The 21,370-nt window shown below is 49.7% G+C and overlaps 1 protein-coding gene across 2 annotated transcripts; it reads left to right on the forward strand.

Moving 5' to 3' along the window:
- Positions 1 to 586: 586 nt before the first annotated feature.
- On the forward strand, positions 587 to 14,893 carry CCDC188 (coiled-coil domain containing 188). 2 transcript variants are annotated; one of them, XM_036748802.1, is made up of 10 exons: positions 587 to 787; positions 4,828 to 4,947; positions 5,148 to 5,246; positions 5,965 to 6,021; positions 9,149 to 9,208; positions 9,737 to 9,801; positions 10,123 to 10,180; positions 11,450 to 11,499; positions 13,182 to 13,447; positions 14,742 to 14,893. In XM_036748802.1, the coding sequence occupies exons 1-9, from the start codon at positions 590 to 592 to the stop codon at positions 13,423 to 13,425; spliced, it is 951 nt and encodes a 316-aa protein (XP_036604697.1). In that variant the 5' UTR covers positions 587 to 589; the 3' UTR covers positions 13,426 to 13,447; positions 14,742 to 14,893. The 2 variants fall into 2 exon arrangements, with proteins under 2 accessions (XP_036604697.1, XP_036605464.1); XM_036749569.1 differs by having other exon boundaries at positions 613 to 787; positions 14,794 to 14,893.
- Positions 14,894 to 21,370: the final 6,477 nt, after the last annotated feature.

Here is a 21,370-nt window from a genome sequence, read left to right on the forward strand (position 1 = left end):
TCTACACACACACACATCTCTCTATCACACACACACCACATGCACACACATCTCTCTCTCACACACACATGCACACACATCTCTCTCACACACACACACCTCTCTCTCTCACATGCACACACACATCTCTCTCCTCAACACACACCTCTCTCTCTCACATGCACACACACATCTCTCTCTCTCTCTCTCACACACACACACACCCACCCACACATCTCTCTCTCTCACACACACACACCCCACACACATCTCTCTCTCCACATACACACCAACACACCACACACCATCTGTCTCTCTCACACACACATCACACACACACACATCTTTCTCACACGCACACATACACACACACCCCCGCAATCTCTCTCTCTCTCTCTCTCTCTCTCTCTCTCTCTCTCTCTCTATCTCTCTCTCTCTCACACACACACACACACACACACACACACACACACACCACATACGCACACACACCCTTGGGCTGCCGCTGCATCTCTCCTCTCCCCTCCCCTCCGCACCCCACCCCTGCTGCTTGTCTCACCTTCATAGCTTGGCCCCAAACCAATGCCAGGTCCTGGGCACTCGCTAGCCCATGTCCTTGTCTTCCTCTAACAGCAGACAGAGATTCCATGGGTATCCACCACCTACACCACCGTCCCACCCATCACCACCTATGCAGCCACACACAGTCTCAGGCCAACCCCGGCTTCTTCGATGCTCAGTGGTAAACCTGAGCCCCTATGAGGAGAGGAACACCATGCTGGAGCTGGAGCAGGCCAACCAAAGACTGGTAGGGGCCCCCCAATCCCAAAGCACCCCAAAAGTGTCCCTGTGCAAAACAGTACTGGGTAATGAGCAGAGAGTAGAGTCAGGAAGTGCTCAGTTCAACTTCCCCAGTTCTCCGTGCCTTAGTTTCTTCATATGAAAAATGAGAGGATTTGGCCTTAGGGTTCCTCATGTCTCTAAAGCTAGTCATTTAAGACCCTGTTGGGACCCTGGGATGTGGGAAAAGGAAAATCCAAAAAAGCATACTCTGCCCTGACGGAAGTATACCAATGAACCAACAAGCATTTATTAGGCACTTACTGTGTGCCAGGCCTGAGTGAGGTAGATACAAAGTCAAAGGTGAAGCAATTCTGTCCTCCAGAGCGTCTTTTCTGGGGGGGGGGGTGGCACCGTATAGATATGTGGGTAGATACAGAATATGTGGTAGTACAAGGAGACCCGGGGCAGGGGTGGGCACTGCCAGCTTTAGGATATAGGGAGGGAAGGCTTCTTCACGCAGGATGTGCTATTTCAGCTGAGGCTTGAAGGAAAGCAAGACTTTCCGGAAGTGAGGGTGAGGAGAAGGGAGGGCACTCTAGGCATATGGTGAGTCCTGGGCAAAGGTACATAGGTGGGAAAGTGATTATCTGTTATGAAGAACAGTGAGAAGACCAGTTTGGCTAGACTGTAGAGCACCTAGAGGGAAGCGATGTATAATAAGGTTGGAAAAACAGTCTGAGGCCAGGTTGGGAAGACCTTTAGATTCCAAACAGAGGAATTTATTATATTCAAGTCGCAAGGCAATAAGAAACTGCTGGCATTTATTGAGTAAGGGGGTGCAATGGTCAGTTCTTCAGTTATTGGCAGCTGGGGAGCAGATGGAGAAGAAGAGTCTGGGATCTGAGTCCACTGGAGAAAGTCAGTGGGGGAGGGAAAGGGTGCAGACACAATCTTTGTCATGAAGGTAGAAACAGCAAATCTGGCTGGTGTGAGAAAGGGTGAGCCTGCCATGGAGGCTATTGGGAGGATCGTGGCATCACTGTCATCATCACACTTCAATAGCGCTCTCAAGTTTGTGAGGTAGGTGCTACTATTAGCATTCTCCCTACTTCGCAGGTGAGGAAAACTGAGGCAAAGAGATTACATAAATAGGGGAAAGCGCATGAATCTGGGAGTCATCCGCTCTGAGATGCCTATTAAACCTTTGGGAGCGAATGACGTCACCAAGTGGAACAGTGTTGAGAGGAAGGAGAAGAGGACCCAGAACAAGGCTTCGGGCAACATACAGAATTAGGAAATATGACATGGGAGCATAATGGCAAAGTAGGGGGAGGAACAGGGAAGAGGGAGAACCAGGAGGCACCAAGAAAGGTGAAAGGATCCAGGAGAAGAGGGCGACCAACCGCATCAATGGCTTCAGAGAGCCCAAGAAGGATGAGGATTTTCAAAGGCAATTAGATAGGCAATGAAGAGATCTTTGGTTAAGTTTGGAGAGATTTCTAGGTGATGAAGTGGATAGAGCCCTGAGCCTGGAATCAGGATGAACCTGAGTTCAAATCCAGCTGCAGATACCCACTAGCTCTGTGTGTGGCCCTAGGCAAGGTAGCCTTTTTTTTCAAGGTCTTTGGCTAAGGAAGGAAGGAGAGATATGGGATGATAACTAGCAGGCATGGCAGGGTCTAGGGAAGGATTTTTAAGGATAAGGAAAATGAACTTGTAGGCAACAGGGAAGGAGCCAATAGAGAGGGAGGAGGTATTAAAGGTTAGAGAGGGGAGAGGAGGGAGATAGTGGTGGAGAGATGTTCTGAGGAGACAGTCTCCCCTCCTGGTTCATCTGCCCCCTTCATAGCCTTGCTGGGGGCGGGGAGGGTCCCAGACCCCACTCTGAGGTGGGGGCTTATTCAGGGACAGAGATGGGATCCAGGGCTCCTATAGAGGAGACTGACCTTGGTGAAGAGAAGGGCCGTTTCTCCATCAGAGATTAAGGTTAAAGAGAAAAGAATGGAGGATGTGGAGGAGTCTCCCTCTCATTCCCACAAATCAAAAGACCAGGGCTCTAAGTCCCTGCCACTGACCAGCTGTGTCATCTTGGGCTAGCCTCTTCACTCCTCTGGGACTCAGCTTCATGGGGCACAGACAGAAGAGCTTGGGACTTGGAATCAGAGGAGCTTAGTTCAAATTCCCACTCTTACTATCTGTGTAACTTTGGGTATGTCCTTTCCCTTCTCCAGGCCTCAGTTTCCAAATCTGTAAAATGAGAGACTAGGTGAACTCTAAGGTCCCTTCCAGCTCTAGACATATGGGTGACCTCAAACATGCCTGATGATGTTGTCCAAGGAATTACACACAGAGATGCACACACTCACACTTCTGTGAGTGCGCTCGCGTGCGCACACACACACACACACACACTCGCATGCGCGCACGCACACACAATGAAGAGAAGACTTTGGGCTCTAGTCTCTGGGTCTGAAGGAACCTTTCTTGACTTTAAGAGTTCATAGATTACCCAGACCTAGAGAAGACCCCCCTCCTTATTTTACAGAGCAGAATAAGTAACTTGTTCAAAGTCCCACAGCAGCGAGCTGTAGTTCTCATTCTGGTTTATTCTGGGGCCTTTCTGGCGTCCTCAATGATACAGATGAGGAATTTTTGTTGTTCTATAGGCTGCAGGGAGCCCTTGAAGGACCCCTGAGCACAGTCCCACCTGGGTCATAATAAGAACCCATTTCTCCAGTGCTGTGAGGTTTTATTTATTGTTTCACAATTGTTCTGTAGGGTGGGATGGCAAATATCTTGGTCCCCATCTTAGATGAGAAAATTGAGGCACAAAAAAGCTAAGTGACTCCATGTAATTCAGCCAGGTGGCCAGGTGGTCAGGTGAGCAGAGACAGGATCTGGACTCATTTCTCCCTACCCCTAGTCCAAGATTTCTCCCCCTGTACCATGATGGCTCCATGTCAGGAGCCTGTGATAAAGGGGCAGCGAGAGGGGAGGGCGCTGGATCAGGGATGAGAGGACCTGAGACACAGGCCCTTATTCGCTATGCACTAGGTACATGCCTTTGGTCAGTTTACTTAAGTTCTTTTACCTCAGTTTCCCCATTTGTAATTGTAATCTTTCAAGTAGGGATTTTTTTCATTCTTGGCATTTGTATCCCCAGCACCTAGCACGTACTAGCATACACCAGGTGTTTAATAAATACTTGTTGATTGAGTAATTAGCATAGATTCCCTGTTTTAAGGGCCCTCCCAGCTCTGGCATCCCCTGTTCTGAGGCCCCTCCCAGCCCTGACATCCCCTATTCTAAGTCCCCTCCCACCTCTGACATCCCCTGTTCTAAGGTCCCTCCCAGCTCTGACACACCCTGTTCTAAGGCCCCTACCAGCTCTAAGTGCGCTCTCTGTATTCATAATATTGGCAGATGAAGAAGGGGGAATTGGGAGCTATTTCCTCTGAGTCTGGATTCCATCCCAGTTTTCCCAGGCCTGGGCATTCTTGAGACTTACGTCCCTCACAGACAGACAGCCCATTTCATATGTGCAATAGTCCCTTTCTCCTTTTCCCAACCCTTAATAATAGCTCTGGAGACTCCCAACCCCTCCTCTTAAAGTAGGGTTCACTGACACACAGAAGGGCTGCTGGTAAGGGGACAAGGAAGGGATAGGACCGAGTCTGCTGAAGGTCCCTAAGCTCAGGTTCAGAGCCCAGAGTCAGACTTTGGGCAGATCTTAGAGCTGGACTTTCTGGTTTTGTCCTAACCACAGCCACACGGAGAAATGCAAGAGAAAGTACGGATAGAAACAACTCCTTGTCTGGTTGACGGTAGAGGCCAGGTTCAGTGTTCCCATCAGAAAAATGAGCCCATTGGGCTCCTTCCAATTTCATGGGCTTTAGAGATGAAAGGGACCTGTGGTCATCTAATCTAACTCATTCATTTTACCACTGAGGCCCAGACACCCTACGGGACTTGCTTCTAAGATCCAGTGGATAGGGGGGAATAGAACTAGAAAGTTAACCTGGGTCCTCTGACTCTACCTGGCCTCCTCTCAACCTCTCATTGTAGAAGGATGTGAACCAGGAGCTGAGGGGGCAGCTCGAAGATGTCATGGAGCCAAGGGAGATGAGGCAGGACTTTATCCCCATGTGTCCCAACCATCAGCGCCAGTTACAGATCCTGTCCTGGGTGAGGGCCTGGGATGCCAGCAGCCTGTGAAGGGGGGCCAGGACTCTTAAGCCAGAGGGGGAACATAGAGGGGGGAACACCTGGGAGAGGAGGCAGAGGTTGGGGGAGGAGGGACAGCGGGTCAGAATGGGAGGGCTCCTCCCTCCCCTGGCCCAGTTGTGGTAGATAAACTTTGTTGGGGGCTCCCTGTGATGTCTCAGAAGAAGGATTGTCCTCAGACGATGGATGACCCAAGGATGGTACAGGTGCTAAAACAAAAAATCTGCCCTCATGAGGATCCCTTCACAGAAAAGTCCCAGGTAAGACAAAGAGGAGCCACTTGTCCCAGCCAAGGCTAGCTTATGCTCCTGGTCCCCATTGGCCTCCAATCCCAGAAGAGTCTCTGAGCATAGAGGCAGCTCACTGGGGTGAAAAGTGCCCTGGGATTCAAGTCTAGGAGCTCTGGGTAGAAGTCATGGCTCTGAAAATACCAGGGTGATGCTGGACAAGGATCTGAGCTTCAGTTTCCTCAGAGTTGAACCACATGAGCTGGAGGGTCTCCCCCTATAGAGACATAGTCCTATATTCCTAAGGGTCCCTCCAGAGAGATGCCAGGGGAGGTAGTACCAAGGCTGAGAACTCTGAGATAGTCTAGGGAGAGGGGGATACAAGGTCCTTGTAGGCTCTCTGTGCCTCATTCCAGGCTAGAAGGACCCCACCCCATTCACCTGGAAGCAATGCCTACTGCCAGTTGTTTCCTCATTCTTTCTGATTCTCCTCTATTCCCCCCACCATTCACCCACACCTGCCTGCAAGGAAAGGCATAGAGCTTAGGATGGGGTTGGCAGAGGGCAAGGGATAATGAAGATGAGGCTAGGTTTAAGCCCAGTGATATGGCATATGGCCTCCCCTCCTTGAAACTCCTGTTCCCCACCCCGGGGATGGTGCTATCTTCCTTGGCACTGCCCCCACCTGAGGGAAGTCCACAGCCCAGGTTACTGAGCTGCCTACCTAAGGCTCCCCCTTCCTGGCCCCCAGAAAGAGCTGAAGAAGATGAGGCTGTCCTTTGAGAGAAAGAAGACATCCATCACGGAGGTAACATGCGAATCTTCTCAGGTGGGTGGGATTTCTAAGGGTCACCCAGTCCTTTCTCTAGCCTCCTGACCAAACTAACCCCAGCTGAACCCCAGCTCCACCCCCCAGACTTTGGCCTAGTCCACATGTTCCCAATGTAGGTCTGTGGGAGGAAAGTAGCAGCTAGACTTGGGCCAGGGGGCAGCTAGAGCCTGAATCCTTACTGCTCCTGGGAGCTGCTCTGCCCCTGAGCTCCTCCAAAATGCTAGCGATAGTAATGACCACAACAGCAACAGTTGCTGCTCCCTTTCTAAAGTGCTTTCAAGGTTTGCCAAGCTCTGTGGTTGTCAAAAGTGCTCGAGGCAGCAGTGGGTACCAAGAGCCTCACACAGGCTGGGGTCAGGACATCTGAGGTTCAGTCCTGGATACGTGCCCTGGAATAGAGCTGTGTGCGTCTACACAAGCCTCCCTCCTCTTCGCAAGCCTCAGCTTCCCCACCTGTAAAAGTGAAGGGGGCTGACAAGGTCTCTTGATAAGGCCCATCATGGAGACTCCTATATGTTTCTTATGCCCATTTTACAGATGAGGGAACTGGAGCTCAGAGTCCTGTGTGATTTACCCATAGTAACATCTGGCAACATCAAGTCTTCTAACTTCATTTAAGATTCAGTTTCTAAAGACTAAAATGTTCTCCTAGAGTCAGCTCTTCTGTCTCTAAGGGTTTCAGTTGCTGCATAATTCTAAGAATCTGACACTATTTCCAAAGAGTGAAACCTTTGGAAAAGTCACATGCTGTTTCTAAAGTAGTTTGTCTCTAAAAGTCTAAGATAGTATGTCTCTAAAATCCCGAGACTTTTTTCTTAGAAGGTATAATACTTCGTTTCTAAAATTCTAAGAAACAGTGTTCCATAAGATTCCAACGTTAACCTAACTCAGAAACTCAGGGCCCACTGGTATGCTTATACTAAGATACTCTGTTACAAAAAAGTTCTAACATTTAATTTCTAGGATTATTAGATTTTGTTGCCGAGATTCTAAGATACCGTTTCTAGGAATATTGGATATTTTGTCTCTACGCTTGTAAGCTTAATCACAAGATTCTAAGAGTCGGATAGTACATTTCTAAGAACTGGAAACACTGTTTTTATAATCTAAAACCATTTAAAAATACTTTGTCTCTCAGATTCTAAGATACTTTGTTACAAAAATTCTAAGATTTAATTTCTAAGATTATTAGATTTTGTTGCCAAGTTCTGTTTCTAGGGGTATTGGATAGTTTGTCTCTAAATTTATAAGCTTAATCACAAGATTCTAAGAGTAGCTAGTACATTTCTAAGGATTGGAAACACTGTTTTTATAATCTAAAACCATTTAAAAATACTTTGTCTCTCAGATTTTAAGATAACTTTGTTACAAAAATTCTAAGATACCTTGAAGCAATTCATTGATGTGATTTGGTGAGGCAGCAGCGTGGTTCAGGATGAACTACCAGGGTCTGGGGCTGGAGTCAGGAAGATCTGAGTTCAAATCCTGTCTCATACACTTAACTAGCTGCGACTCTGAGCAAATCTCTTAACCTCTGTTTGCCCCAGTTTCCTCATCTGTATAGTGGGGATATTATAAACACCCTCTGGGCTTCAAATAAGGATTCAATTATGTCTATATATCTATATGTACAATATACGTAGATGCGTGTGTATGTGTGTATGCATGTGTGTCTGCCTTCTAAGAGGAAGGCAGGGTTAGCACAGTGGGAAGAACAGAGGCTTGGTGGCCAGAAGGTCTTGGTTCAGACTCCATCATTGATCGGCATGTCTTGTACTTGCCTTTGCTTCAGCTATCACTTGGGCCAAATGGCCTCTTAGCTCCTGTGAAGCTCTGAGATCCTGTGATGCTCTCCTGACTTTAGTTTCTTCATCTGTAAAATGGAAAGAATGATCTTTGCATTACTTCCCATGGAGGAAGTATGTGGTAGGTGGTGCAGTGCCACATCTGAAATCAGGAAGACCTGAGTTCAAATTCAGCCTCAGACACTTACTAGCTGGGTGACCCTGGGCAAGTCACTTAACCTCAGTTTCTTCATCTGTAAAGTGGGGATGGTAATAGCATTTACCCCCCAGGGCTGTTGTGAGGATCAAACAAGACAGTAATTATAAAGACTTAGCACAGTGCATGGCACATGGCAAACGCTATATAAATGGTGGCCAGTATTTATTACTGTTGTTGTAGATCTAGAAGGGGCCGTTGGTATAAGTCGGCCTCTTAAGGCTGTGGCCAAGTGTGGAGTTGCTGCGCCACCTCGTGGCCATACTTGGGAACTGCCCCTCCCCCAGTTTCTTGGTGCCCTCCCAGGCCCCACCCAGAGCCTCAAAGACTTACAGAACCATGGGACATCAGAGGCTGGAAGGAGCCTCAGAGATCATCCAGTTCTCCTTTTACATATGAGGAAAAGGAGGTTGAAGGAGGGTCACAGCTCGTGAAGGGCAGAGCCAGGATTTGAACCAAGTTTCCTCTTTCTGAGGCTGCTAGGTGGCGCCAAAGTGCACAGAGCATGCAGCCTGGAGTCAGAAAGACTCATTTCCCCAAGTTCAAATCTGGCATCCGACACTTCTTAGCCGTGTGACCCTGGGCAAGTCACTTCACCCCATTTGCCTCAGTTTCCTCATATGTAAAATGAGTTGGAGAAGGAAATGGCAAACCCCTCCAGTGTCTCAGCCAAGAAAACCTCTGACAGGGTCAGGACTGAACACCACCACCTTCTTCTATGTTAGCAGCTCTTTTGTCATTCTACCAGAATGAGAAGATAGGAAATGATGGTATTAGTAACAGAGATGATAACTCCCAATTCTAGAGCAGTCTGAGGTTGAACAAGGTACCTTCCTCTGTGAGGTAGATATCCATCCCCATTTTAAACATGAGGAAACTGAGGCTCAGGGATATGTTAAGGGACTTTTGCCTAAGGTCCCACGGCTGTCAGAGCCTGACTCCTAGAAGTATCCTAGGCCAGGCCGCATGCAGGCTCCCATGGACAAACAAGTGGCTACCCAGTGTAGATCCCACCACGGTGGGTGGAGTGGGTTATGGAAAAGGCACGAAGAGTTGGGTCAACTCCATGAAATGGTCAGGGCTGCTCTTCCTCCTTGCTCAGGTGTGGGATGGCATGAGTGAAGTTCACATGTCCTTGACTGACCAGGCTGAAGGACTTCTGGTAGGCTGACCTGTCACCTGGTTGGGAACAGGGCCTGGGCGGGGGGCGCTATTGGCCACAGCCAGGCCTCTGGGGAGCCCACAGCCAGGCTAGGGCAGGAGCAGAGGCAGAGAGCGCTACAGGGGACCCAAGCTTGGGGTCTGCTTCTTAGACCCAGGGATCAGGAGAACTATTCCCCCCTCCATAAAAGCCAGGACATTCCAAGTTCATTTCCCCAGAGACTGAGCAGCTCAGAAAAGCATCACCCACACAGATCCTCAAAGCATTTAGGGCAGAGGGATGTGCCGAGGGACCAGATGACAGTGGCCTGAGGGAACGAGAGAGGAAGTTGAGTTGGAGGAGTGGAGAGACAACAGAAGGATGAGGACAGACAGCCAGCAGGGGGCAATAAAATGGAGGAAGAACCAGGGTGGGGGTGGGGACACATAGACTAGGGGAAGCAGAGGGTCAGTGTCCAGCTGGGGGTGGGGGGAGGGACAGGAGAGGATGAGAAAATGCAGATGGTCTTTCCTCTGTTCTGGGTTTCAGAATCTCAAAAAGGATATTCGAGATGTGTTAGATGAGGTAGAAGACATCCGGATGGAAATTCTTCGGTGAATAATAGACAAACAGCACCCCTACTGAGTGCAGAGATGAGCCTGCCAGAACCACCCCCTTCCCTCCTGGTGTCTCCCCCCACCCCACAGCTGGAGAGCAGAGCTGCTCTTCCTCATTAGCTTCCCCACCCACCCCAGGTTCACATAGTGAAGGAAGTGGGGAAGGCGGGAGCAGCATGAAAGACATCATTGCCACCTTCATCCCAGGACCCCCGCCCCTCCCCCAATCACACCTCCAGGGAGAGCAGAACTGTGCCCATGGAAAACTGGATTTCCCAGGGTTTCTGGAACAGTCTCTGCTATCTTGGATTTGCGCAGGGACAAGGCCCAATGCCAAACTCTGACCAGGAAAGACTCGCCTATGCAGGAGAAAAAGGTGAGCAGACTTTCCACCCCTCCCTGCCCCCATCAATGTATTCAATGGAAGCCAAATATTTTCTAAGTGAGGCAGGTGGGCTCAGGACAAAGAGCATCCTAGGCTTACTGCCTGATTTGGGGTAACTTTCCCCAGTCAGTTTTCCCCATCAGTACAATTCTGGGGCAGCTAGGTGGCACTGCAGTGGATAGAGCAATGGGTCTGGAGTTAGGAAGACCTGAGTTCAAATCCAGATTCAAGACACTTACTAGCTGTGTGTCCCTGGGCAAGTCACTTAACCCTGCTTAGTTTTCTCATCTGGAAAATGAGCTGGAGAAGGAAACCATTCCAGCATCTCCAGATGTGGTCCCAAAGAGTTGGATGTGAATGAAATGACTGAACAACAACAAATTCTGGGAGAAGGGGAGAAACTTTGGCCGTTCTTTCCCAACCTTTTCAAGTAGGAAGCCCCGGAGACCCCCTTTCAAGGTCAGGAAGTTTCATGAACCATACTCACACACAGAGAACCGAACTCCCATCACATGTTTGGTTGGTTCTGGATAAAATTGAAATGGCAATGCTTGGGTCACAAACAGCCTCTCAGACCCCTAGCAATGGCTCTACGAACCACACACACACACACACACACACACGGGTTTATGTCCCACAGGTCGAACATCACTAGGCTTGGGGACCACCACGCCCTTCTCAGCTCTGATCTATGCTCTATGGCCTGAGGTTCCTGAGTTCCAGACTGATCACATGAGTTGCCCAATATCACATAATCCCTTAAACTCTTGCACCCACGACTGTCACAATCAATTGCAAAGTTGGGGAGTGAATCTGACTTTGGACCTGGTGTCCTTTCACAGATGCCCAGTTTTTAACCTTGGCTTTTAAGGAGAAATACACTTCTTCCACTTTGGATGCTGTCCCTGTAGGGGGCTGGTTTTGATGAATTAGTAAGAGTGGTTTATAATGAGCATGTCAGCTGTCTGTATGTAAAGGCGCCTTTGCCATGCACACAGACATTCAGAGCAACGGCCAACTGGGAAGTCAAGATTAGAATCAAAGGGCCCTCATCGTTCTGAGCCCACATTTCCTGTAAAATAAGTTTGGCCTAAAAGATCTCTAAAGTCCTTCCAACTCTAACCGATAGGCCTGGGATCCTCAATCAATTTATGTCTACAGACCTCAGGTTAAAATGGAGGAGGGCGGATTGGATTCTCTTTAAGGTCGCTTCCAGTTCCCGGCCCCTACTAAGTGCCTCCCTCTCTCTTTCTGCCCTAGCCGTCTCGACCACCCTCTCCTGGAAGAGAAGACAACCGGACCTGGTCCAGGTAGGTGGAGCTAGTCTTCCTGGCATACACAAGTTCTACATTCCGTGGGAAACTCATCCCCAAGGGCAAGAACATTCAAGGGTGGTTGGGTCAGCGTCACATCAACACACCTTCCACTCACTGGAGCCATTCAACAAGCCTAGGCACCCATTGGTGATTGTTGTGCTAATAAGACACACAAATATCCATGGCAGGGGTAGAGGGAGAATATATCACTGGGGGGGGGGGGGGGAGGAATGTTTCCAGTGGAATGCCTCAGGGGTCTAGGCTCTTGGTTGCTTAACATTCTTATGGGTGACTTGGATAAAAGTGTAGATGAGATTTGCTGAGGACAGAACACTAGGGGGATGGTTAATGCACTGAATTACCGAATGAGGATCCAAATAAAGATCCTGACAGGCTAGAATATTGAGTTAAATCTAATAAAAGAACATTTAAAAGGGATAAAATGCAGTTGTATGCTTGAGGGTTTGGGTTGGGGGTTTTTTAATCACCTTCAAAAGTTGAACATAGGGAGACAGTAGTGTGCCTCAAAGAGATCTAAGGGGCTTAATGGACCTCGAGATTCATATGACTCAGCAGCATGGTGCAGCAACCAAGAAAGTTAATTGGCTTTTAGGTCGTATTGAGAGGCAGTGTCCACAAATAAAGAGGTGATCACCCTACTGTCCTCCGCCCTGGTCAGGTCACCTTTGGAGTTCTGGGCCCCGCATTTTAGGAAGGATGTTGCTAGACAGGAAAGTGTCCAGAGAAGGGCAGCCGGGATGGGGGAAGGATCATGTTATAGAAGGATCAGCTTAAGGAATTGGGCACATTTGCCCTAGACTTCCAGCACAAGAAGAGGGTCTGGTAGCTGGCTTCCTGTATTTAAAAGACTGTTAAGTGAGCAGAGGATTCAACTTTTTCTGCTGGGCCCCACAGGGCAGAAACAGGGGCACCAAATGGAAGTTAACATGTGGTAGACTTCTAATTAGCAGGGAAAAGAGCCTTCTAATGATTAGGACCCTCAAACAAGAAATGGCCAGCCTCTAGAAGTAGTGAGCTGCTTGTCACTGGAGTGATTCAAGTAGAGGCTTGATGCCCCCCCCCCCCTCCCACCAAGGAACATTTCAGAAAGGATTTCTTCACTTATTGTGGGGTTGGGCCAGATGCTCTCTGAAATGCTAAAGCTGTAATGTTCACTGATGGCAGCATTCTAAGCCATAAGTGCTTGATGCTTCTCCTAATGGGATCTCTAGTGTATCTAGGAAGTATTGGGGGCAAGGGTCTGTAATTCTTTTCTTTGGCAATTAAATTATTTTTCCCCAAACCTCACAAAGTTATAAGAGCATAGAATGTCGATGGTGGAAGGAGCCTTGGAACACAGAATGTAAGAGATAGAAGAAACCTCAGAACAAAAAATATCTGGGCTGGAGGAGCTCCTAGAACATGGAATGTAAGGACTAGAACATAGAACACAGAATGTCAGAGCTGGGAGGAACCTTATTTTATATAACAGGAGCCAGAGGCCAAGAAAGGCTTAGTGTCTTGCCCAAGATCACATAGGGATTAGTGACAAAGACAGGCTTCTTATTCATGGCCTATGCTTTTAACACCATGCTAGTGCAGCCTCCTCTGCAGAGCAATATCAGGGAGGGACTTCATCCCCACCTCCCCTCTTCTCTTCCCTCCTCTCCCCTCAGGAAATCCTGGACACCTCACCTCAGGAAATCCTGGACACCTTCCCTCAGGAAATCCTGGACCCTCTTGACCAAGGCAGGTTTGTGCCTGTTCGTCTGCAGTGTCCTGTTCTACATCTACGTAGTGAACCCCAGCCCCTACGAGAGCATCCTTCCCTCAATCATTGGCCAGAGAACAATCTGGCGCATCCGGACCTGGTGCAACCCTTTCCTCAGGGTGGAAGTGGATGACTTCCTACCGTTTTAGGCTCAGAACTTCATGCAGGGAGGTGAGTTAATGTCCCCAAACATGAGGCTGGTTCCCCCTCATGAGCCTGCCCACACCTGACTGACCCTGCCAGAGAAGTCACAGCAGGACTACCCCCTCCACTTGCCTTATGAGGCAAAACCAGAGAATTGGAGAGATTGCCCACACTACAGTGACTGCCTGTTAAGAGGAACTTGGAGCCATATGGGCCCTAAGAGGCCTCTTATCCAACCCCTTCATTTTATAGATGGGTAAACTGAGGCACAGAGAAGCCAAGTATATTTACCACAGTCATACAGGTATTGAGTCAGAACCAGGATTCAAATCCAGTTCATTGGACTCTAAACTCAGCCTTCTTCCTTCCATAACAAACACTGCCTGGAAGATCCTCCCTGCCCCCTCTAAGTCCCTAAAGCCTTGCGTTTCCTAGAGACACTATTTCTAGCATACCCTTCTACCTTCTGTGGTGACATTTGATTCTGCCATGGCCTTGTGAAGGAGGCAAAGCAGTCACCATCACCCTCCCATAAAACAATGAAGAAACTGAGGCCCTACGGGGAAATGGCTTGCTCACCATCCCACCCAGCGAGTAAGGGGCAGCAGGTAGCCTGAATACTAAGTCTCTCGATACTCAGGCTAGTATTCTTCCTAGAAGAGATTTTACAGCCAGGTCTGTCTTTGGATGAGTGGGGCCAAGGGGGTGAGGGGTACTGCCCCACCAGGGAAGCACAAGTACTGGGGCCGATGCCCGGTTTGGGCAGGGGGGGAGGGGCGAGTTGTATGGAAAGATCTTCATGCAGATGAGGACTAGAGAAAAGGCTCTAGGTTTAGAGTCAAGAGATGATGTTCACACTGATTAGCTGGGTGACTCTGGGAAAGTCATTCTCTCTTCCCTCCCCCTCTCTCCATTCCCTCCCCCCACTCCGTGTCTCTCTTTCTTCTCTGTCTCTGTCTCTCTTATCTTTCTCTGTCTCTGTCTCTCTCTGTGTGTCTCTGTCTCTGTGTCTCTGTCTCTCTCTCTCTGCCTCAGTTTCCTCCTCTGCAGAATAGGGTAACACTCCTTACCCTATGTGCCTCACAGTAGGGGAATTCTGAGGATTTGTCCTAATCACACCAAGTGCACTCTCACTAGTGGGAGGAAGAGGCCAATGTTGGCTGGGTGACCTTCTCCAAGGTCTCCGGATCTCCATCTCCTTCTCCATAAATGAGGGCTGGGACGGGATGATCTCTCAGGGGCTGGCTGGGCCAGAGTGGGCAGGGGTGGGCAGGAAAATGACCCTGGGTCAGAGAGGAGGCACAGCTGCCTCATTTTCCAGGGAAGAAGAGGACATGGCCCCACTCTCCAGGCTGCCTCTCTTTTCTCTGCAGTTGATGGGAACCAGCTGTGGACTCTGCCCTGTCCCTTCTGTTCTGTTGGAGGGCTGGGCCCTGGAAAGCATCACATAAGAGATTTCTGATATTTGAGATGATGTATGTGTGTGTTTCTCCTTGGAAATAGCCACTAGGTCCCTGCTGCTCCTCCCGTCTCCTCGAGCTCCTGACCCCCCCACTCCTGACCAGTTGTCTCTCTCTTCCTCCTCTCCCCAGTCTCCACAGAGGTTAGGTGCCCCAGAGAAGAGGCTTGGGAGGTGAATGGCCAAGGTGGCGAGGGAGGAGGGGAGGAGATGGCATTGGGAGGCAGCAACATCTGCAGGTCTTAGGAGTCACAAAACCTGGCTTCCAGTTTGCTGTGTGAGCCCAGGAAAGTCCCTACCCCTCTGTGGGCTTTTGATTCCCATGTCTTCACAAACCAAGTGAAGCCTTAGGAATTGTTGAGATCAGTCCCCTTGTTTTTCCAGAGATTGAAACTGAGGCCCAGAATGCTGAAATGCTGAGGGTCACAGAGTGAATTCGGTCCGAGTTGGAAGGTCAGGGAGTGGGGTGGGAGGAAGCCTAGGTCCTTTACATATTCCTACAGAAAGAAGAAAAAGGGAACAAGGCAGCCTCGGGCTGTTTGTAACAGGATATAAGCATCTCTCTCTGTCTCTGATTCGAAATTGGACACTATTCTCCCTCTGGAGACTTGGGCCTGTGGTCTATAAAGCTGTCGATGCCCAATATCCACCCGCCCACCCTGGACAGTGAATTCCCTGGCTCAAGTGAAGGGGTTGCTTGGAGCTCTCCTCTGGGATGGGATCTGCCCCATTCCAGCTGTCCTCCCCTCCTCCCCCTTCCCAAGGCCGAGGGAGGAGAGGGGAAGGGGTGGAAGCACTTACTTTCCCCAGGACCCTGTTCCTAGGAATCCCGGGCTTCACCATGTTCATTTTTTCCCCATCTCTGGCCAAGGCCTGAAAAGACATGTTGTTGAGTCTGGGGGGAGGGGAGGGGAGGAAGCAGACAATTCCCTCAGACCTCCAGGAAGAGAGCAAACCAACCTCTTAAAATGCCAAGCCAGCAGTTTCATTACACCTATTTTACAACTGTGGAAACTGAGGTGCAGAGAAGAAGGGACCACCAAAGCCCCAGAGCCATGATGTTTCCAAGCAAGGATTTAGGATGTGGTGACCAGGTCTGGGCTTCAGGAAAGTGGAAATGGATTTGTTTGCTCATATAGACGAATCAGCTCATGCCAACCAAGGTGCCCCCTGCACTGGTGCTCTGGAGAACACACACACACATACACACATACACACACACACACACCTGCACTCACAAAGTCACCCTCACAGACATACATACACATGTGCACACTCACACAGTCACACACACACAGTCACCCTCACACACACATACACACATGTACACTCACAGTCACACTCAAAACACTGTCACACACACATACACATGCACACTTACAAAGTCAGACATACACATGCACACTCACACAGTCACACTCATGCATACTTACTCAGTCACACACACATCACACACATACACACACACACACAGACACACACACACACACACACACAGCCTCCAGGCTTGACAAAAGGCATCCAGACATCTCTGAGTTCCCAGGGTGCACCCTGCCCACCCACCCCCTCCTTGGGAACACCTGGACTTCACATCCCCTCTCCCCTAAGCTTATCCAAGGGGGCCCCCATGGCCAAGCTGCTCAGGGAAAATAGCGGAGTCAAAGGAGGCTTGAGGCCAGCCTTCTCTCCTGCTGGCCTCCTGCTGCTGAGGGTGGAGCACATAAACAATTTTATTTCTCTAGGCAGCCATAGGGTATTAAACCTTGTACAGTGTTCAAACCGGCGTGAGAAAGGAAGGCAGTTATTTCTTTTTTCCAGTGGGAATAGCAGCCTGGGGAGAGGGGAGTCTGACAAGGGAAGTGTGGGGCCCCAGCGCTGCAGAGCCTGGCTCCAGAAAGCTCTCCCATCCCTCCCTCACCCCCCACAGGCTCAGGATGTTGCCTGGGACCCCAGCTGTTGGTTTACAATAGTTACAAAGGCTCCTGGCTTGTACCCGAGGGAGTCAGGAGCCTGGCCAAAAGGAGCTGGGAAAATCATTAAAGGGAGATGCATGGGCCCCCGGGGTGTGGGCGGAGAGAGGCATCAGTCCCCAGCAAGGGGGGTGGGGGTCCTAGATTTTGCCCATCCCAGGCTCAGATTGGAGGAGAGGCCCCTCCCCACTTCCCCAGCCAACCTTGTAATCAGATACTCTTTTATGTCCAGACACCCCAAAGCCTTGACGGGGAGGAGAGGGGTGGGGAAGGCCAGTCCAAGCACCGGGGTTCGACAGTGGGCCCTACCCTTGCCAGATCCCCCCGGGACACCGGGAGGTGGCCTCCGTTTGCTGATGCAGCTGCTGCCTCTGGCCACGGCTCTGGGAAAGCTCCCTTGGAAACCTCAGATCCTGAGGAGAAGACAGCTGGCTGTGCTTTCTCAGCTCCCCCTCCCCAGGGGACAGACTTCTCCCAACTCAGCCCCCAGCTATTTCTGCTCCAGAGGAAGGTCTGGTCTGGGCCACAGCTGCTGGCTTTGAGATGCCATCAGTGTCAGAGAGGTGATTCAGAGACCTTTCATCTCCCCTCCCCCGTGCTGGCCTCCAGGCCTGGCCGGGCGTGGGGGATGCTCATGCCAGGGGCCTGGCTGGCCTCCCAGCTCTAGAGACAGAATGAGACACAGGTTCTCAGACACGGCCGATGTGTGGGTTTGCTTTGAGTAACTGAGGACTCCAGTGGACTGGGGGAGGGGGGAGGTAACGGGTAGTCAGTCAAGTATTTGCTGTGTATCAAGTGCTTACACCTGACTGAGGCAGCTGGTGGCGCAGTGGGTAGGGTGCCAGGCCTGGAGTCAGGAAGACCTGAGTTCAAATCCAGCCTCACACACTTACTAGCTGCGTGACCCAGGGCAGCAAGTCATTTCACCCTGTTTCCTTCAGTTTCCTCATCTGTATAATGAGCTAGAGAAGGAAATGGCAAACCACTCCAGTATCTCTGCCAAGAAAACCCCAAATGGGGTCACAAAGTGTAGGACACAGACACGACCAAACAGCAAAAATGTATAACCCAGGCACTGTTCCGGCATCACAAAATGAAGCAAAAGGTGGTCCTTGCCCTCAAGGAGTTTCCAGTCCGATGGGGAGGACAACCTGCAAACATGGACAGCTCCAATGACACACCCTATAGACAGGCTCAGCAGAGTCCAGATCTTTCCCACTACTGGCAGTGACACTACCATCCTCCCTGTTCACAGCTTGAAGCCGGCTCCCTCACTGCCCATGTCCAATCTGCCGCCATCGCTCATCGATGTCCACCTTCGGAACATCTCTCATACACCTCTTCTCTCCCCTGACACTGCTACCATCCTGGGGCAGACCCTCACACATCAAGCCCAGAGTATTGGAACAGCCTCCTCGTGGTTCTCCCAGGCTCAGCTCTCTCCCCACTCCAGCCCATCCTCCACTCAGGGATCCAAGGGATTCTCCCAAAGAGCAGGTCTGACCATGCAACCATGCAAATTCAATCAATTCCATCAGTTCCTTATCACCTCTAGGACCAAATGGAAAATCTGCTCTTTGGCTTTTAAAACCCTCCCTGTCACCCTTCAGGCCTTTCCAAGCTTCTTACACCTGACTCTCACCACTTACTCGGAGATCAAAGGACACTGGCCTCCTGGCTGTTAATCAGACAAGACCCTCCATCTCCTGGTACCAAGGCCAGCACCTTCCTTGACCATCCCCCATACCTAAAACTCTCCCCCTCATCTCAGCCTCCTGGCTGCCCTGGCCCCTTAGAACCAGCTAAAACCCCATCATCAAAAGAAGCCTTTCCCAGTCACTCTCCATGGCATTGCCTTCTCTGAGATGATGTCCAGTCTGTCTCATTTGCCTTGTACCCAGTCACGTGCTCATCTCCCCCATTAGACTGTGAGGTCAGGGAAGGAATTTGCCTCTCCTTGTATCCTCAGTGCTTAGTACAGTGCCTGACTTACAGTAGGCACTTAACAAATGTTTATTGATTGACTTCTTATAAAAGGTGGGATCTCAACTGAGTCTTGAAGCAAGCCTGGGAGGCCAGGAGGGAGAGATGGGGAGGGAAGAGCAATCCAGGCATGGAGCATGGCCAGGAGTGTCCTCTGGAGACGGGTGTGCCCAGCTTCCAGAGTCCCAAGCCTGCGATTTATCCCTCTGCCGGGGAAGGTCAGCACCAGCTCTGCAGTACCTGGGACCCTAAAAGATTCTGGGACCTGCTCAAAGTCAGAAAGTGTGAGCCAGAGACAGAATTTGAACCCAGCTCATCTCAACTTTAAGACCTGCCCTCAAAGCACCAGGCACTTCAAGAAATGGACAGTAACAGTTTACAGTTTCAAACATAATCTATTTTTTGTATGTTGAAATGTTCATGTTTCTTGATGTTTGGTAAGTTCATAATTTTTTAGTTTTTTTAAGGGGAAAAAACATGTCTGAGAGGTTTTTGGCCAGTCAGAAGGACAGTCCTCTGGGCCAGGCTGGGACAAGGAAGGATAAACATCTGAGGATCTTACTTCCTCAGTCATGAGCTCAGTTTCCTAAGCTCCAAAAGGGAGGGGGCGGGGAGAGGGGGAATCTCAAAGAATGGCTCCATCCAGCTGCTAGTATCAGTAATTCTGAGAAAGCCCAGGCCCTTCTGAAAGTCAGGAAGGGGCTCTGTGCTAGGAGAACAGCCCCCTCCCCAGCTCTGGCCCTGGGCTGTGGGCTAGAGTGAGCCACAGGGAACAGGCTAAAGTTGACCCAGTCAATTAGTCCATGAGCATTTGAAAATTGTATTTTATTTTTATGAAATAAAACGCAAACATTTATTAAACACTTATGTGCCAGGAACTGTGCCCAGTGCTGGGAAGTCACACCAAAAACATAACCCGTGAAAACCAGTACCTGCCTGAGGAACTTCTCTTGGTGGTGTGAGAAATGGCACATATTTAGGCACATACAAATACATACAAGGCAGCTGGAGATTGGCTGGGGGAGTGAGGGGGGGCTGGAAGCTTGAGGGATAGGGAACTCTCGCACTGTCTTTTGTGACCTCAGTGTCTGGGTCAGCTCCTCTCACCCCACATATTCCATCAGTTACCAAATCTTGTTTCTGTCCCCACAATAACTTTCAAATCTGCAAACCAAGGTGTCTTTTATGAAGAGACATAAGAAACTTCCAGGAGAGCCAGGGCTGTGTCTACCAGGCTCTGGGAGAATGACCTTCCCTTCTCAGAGACCTGACAATGCCAGGAAGGGGTTTGGTCTAACTCTGATGCTAGGGGTGCTCCCCACCACCCTCTATCCTCTTCTCTGTCTCTCCTCTCCTCTGTGTGTCTCTCTGTGTCTCTCTCTCCCTGTCTCTGTCTTCCCTCACTCTCTCTCTCTCTCTCTCTCTCTCTCTCACACACTAACTATCTCACTCTCTCAGTCTCTCACTCTCTCTGTCTCTCTCCCACACACACACACCCCATGTTTAGGCTTCTTTTCCACAAGGTCTATGTCAGTCTTTTCTCTCCTTCAGGGGAAGAAAGGTTGTCACAAATGGAAAACCATTGATATAAGAGCCCTGTGCCAACTCTGGCCTGTGAGGAATAGAGTGTGAGAATCACTATTCCCATTTTACAGAGGGAGAGAATAAGGCCAAGTCAGAGCCAGCATTCAAATTGACATCTCTCTTTACTCCCTCAAAGGCATAACCAGTAAAATTTCACCCCCAAGTTAGGAAGCATGGGGTAAATCTCATTAAACACTTTCACAAAACAACTGTTTAAAAGAAATTAAATGGGGAACAGAAAGACAAGGCCGTGTCTGTTGTGGAGAGACAGAGCCCTGATGACATCAGCTTCCCATGGACAGACAGATCCTTAGGTAGATGGGGGTGTGGAGTAATTGGGAAAAGCCAGAAACCAGCTTATCTAAGGCCTGGCTACAATGAAGGGTAAGCTGGTAGCCTTCTACTTTACTAGATATTCTTGCTAACTAGGCTTGAGATACTCAGCTGGTCCCCACTCTGAAAAGTAGAGCTCACAAGCTCCTACCAGTGCCTTTACCTTCAACAGTCAGCCAAATGGCACAGTTAGCACAAGGCCTTTAATGAAATGGCGTTGTATAAAGAGAAATAACAAAACATCTCTCCCAGAAACCTGAGGCACACTCAGTCACAAATATAGGCCGCATCACAACCACATCCACACAGAAGCCACTAATAGAGAAACTCCCAGTAGGGAACTCATGGCCAGGCCAATTGTCTTTTCTTAGGATGTCCTTGGGATACTTTCTGCTGGGCACATCTCTGCTAGGCCCCTGGGCCTGTTCTTTGTTGGTCTCTGCTCCCAGGAGCCTCAGCTCTGAAACCTTGCACTCCAGGCACCAGGATCTCTCTTCTTTTACTAACATGGCTCTCTGGGCTTGTTCTCCTGTATGAGTTCCTTCACTTCAAGATGCCAGTGTGGGGAAGGAGATGGAGAAATCTCCTTTTCCCTTGCTGACCCTCCACTTTTAAACTCTC

This window comes from Trichosurus vulpecula, chromosome 1 (assembly GCF_011100635.1).
Source record: "Trichosurus vulpecula isolate mTriVul1 chromosome 1, mTriVul1.pri, whole genome shotgun sequence".
NCBI lineage: Eukaryota > Metazoa > Chordata > Mammalia > Diprotodontia > Phalangeridae > Trichosurus > Trichosurus vulpecula.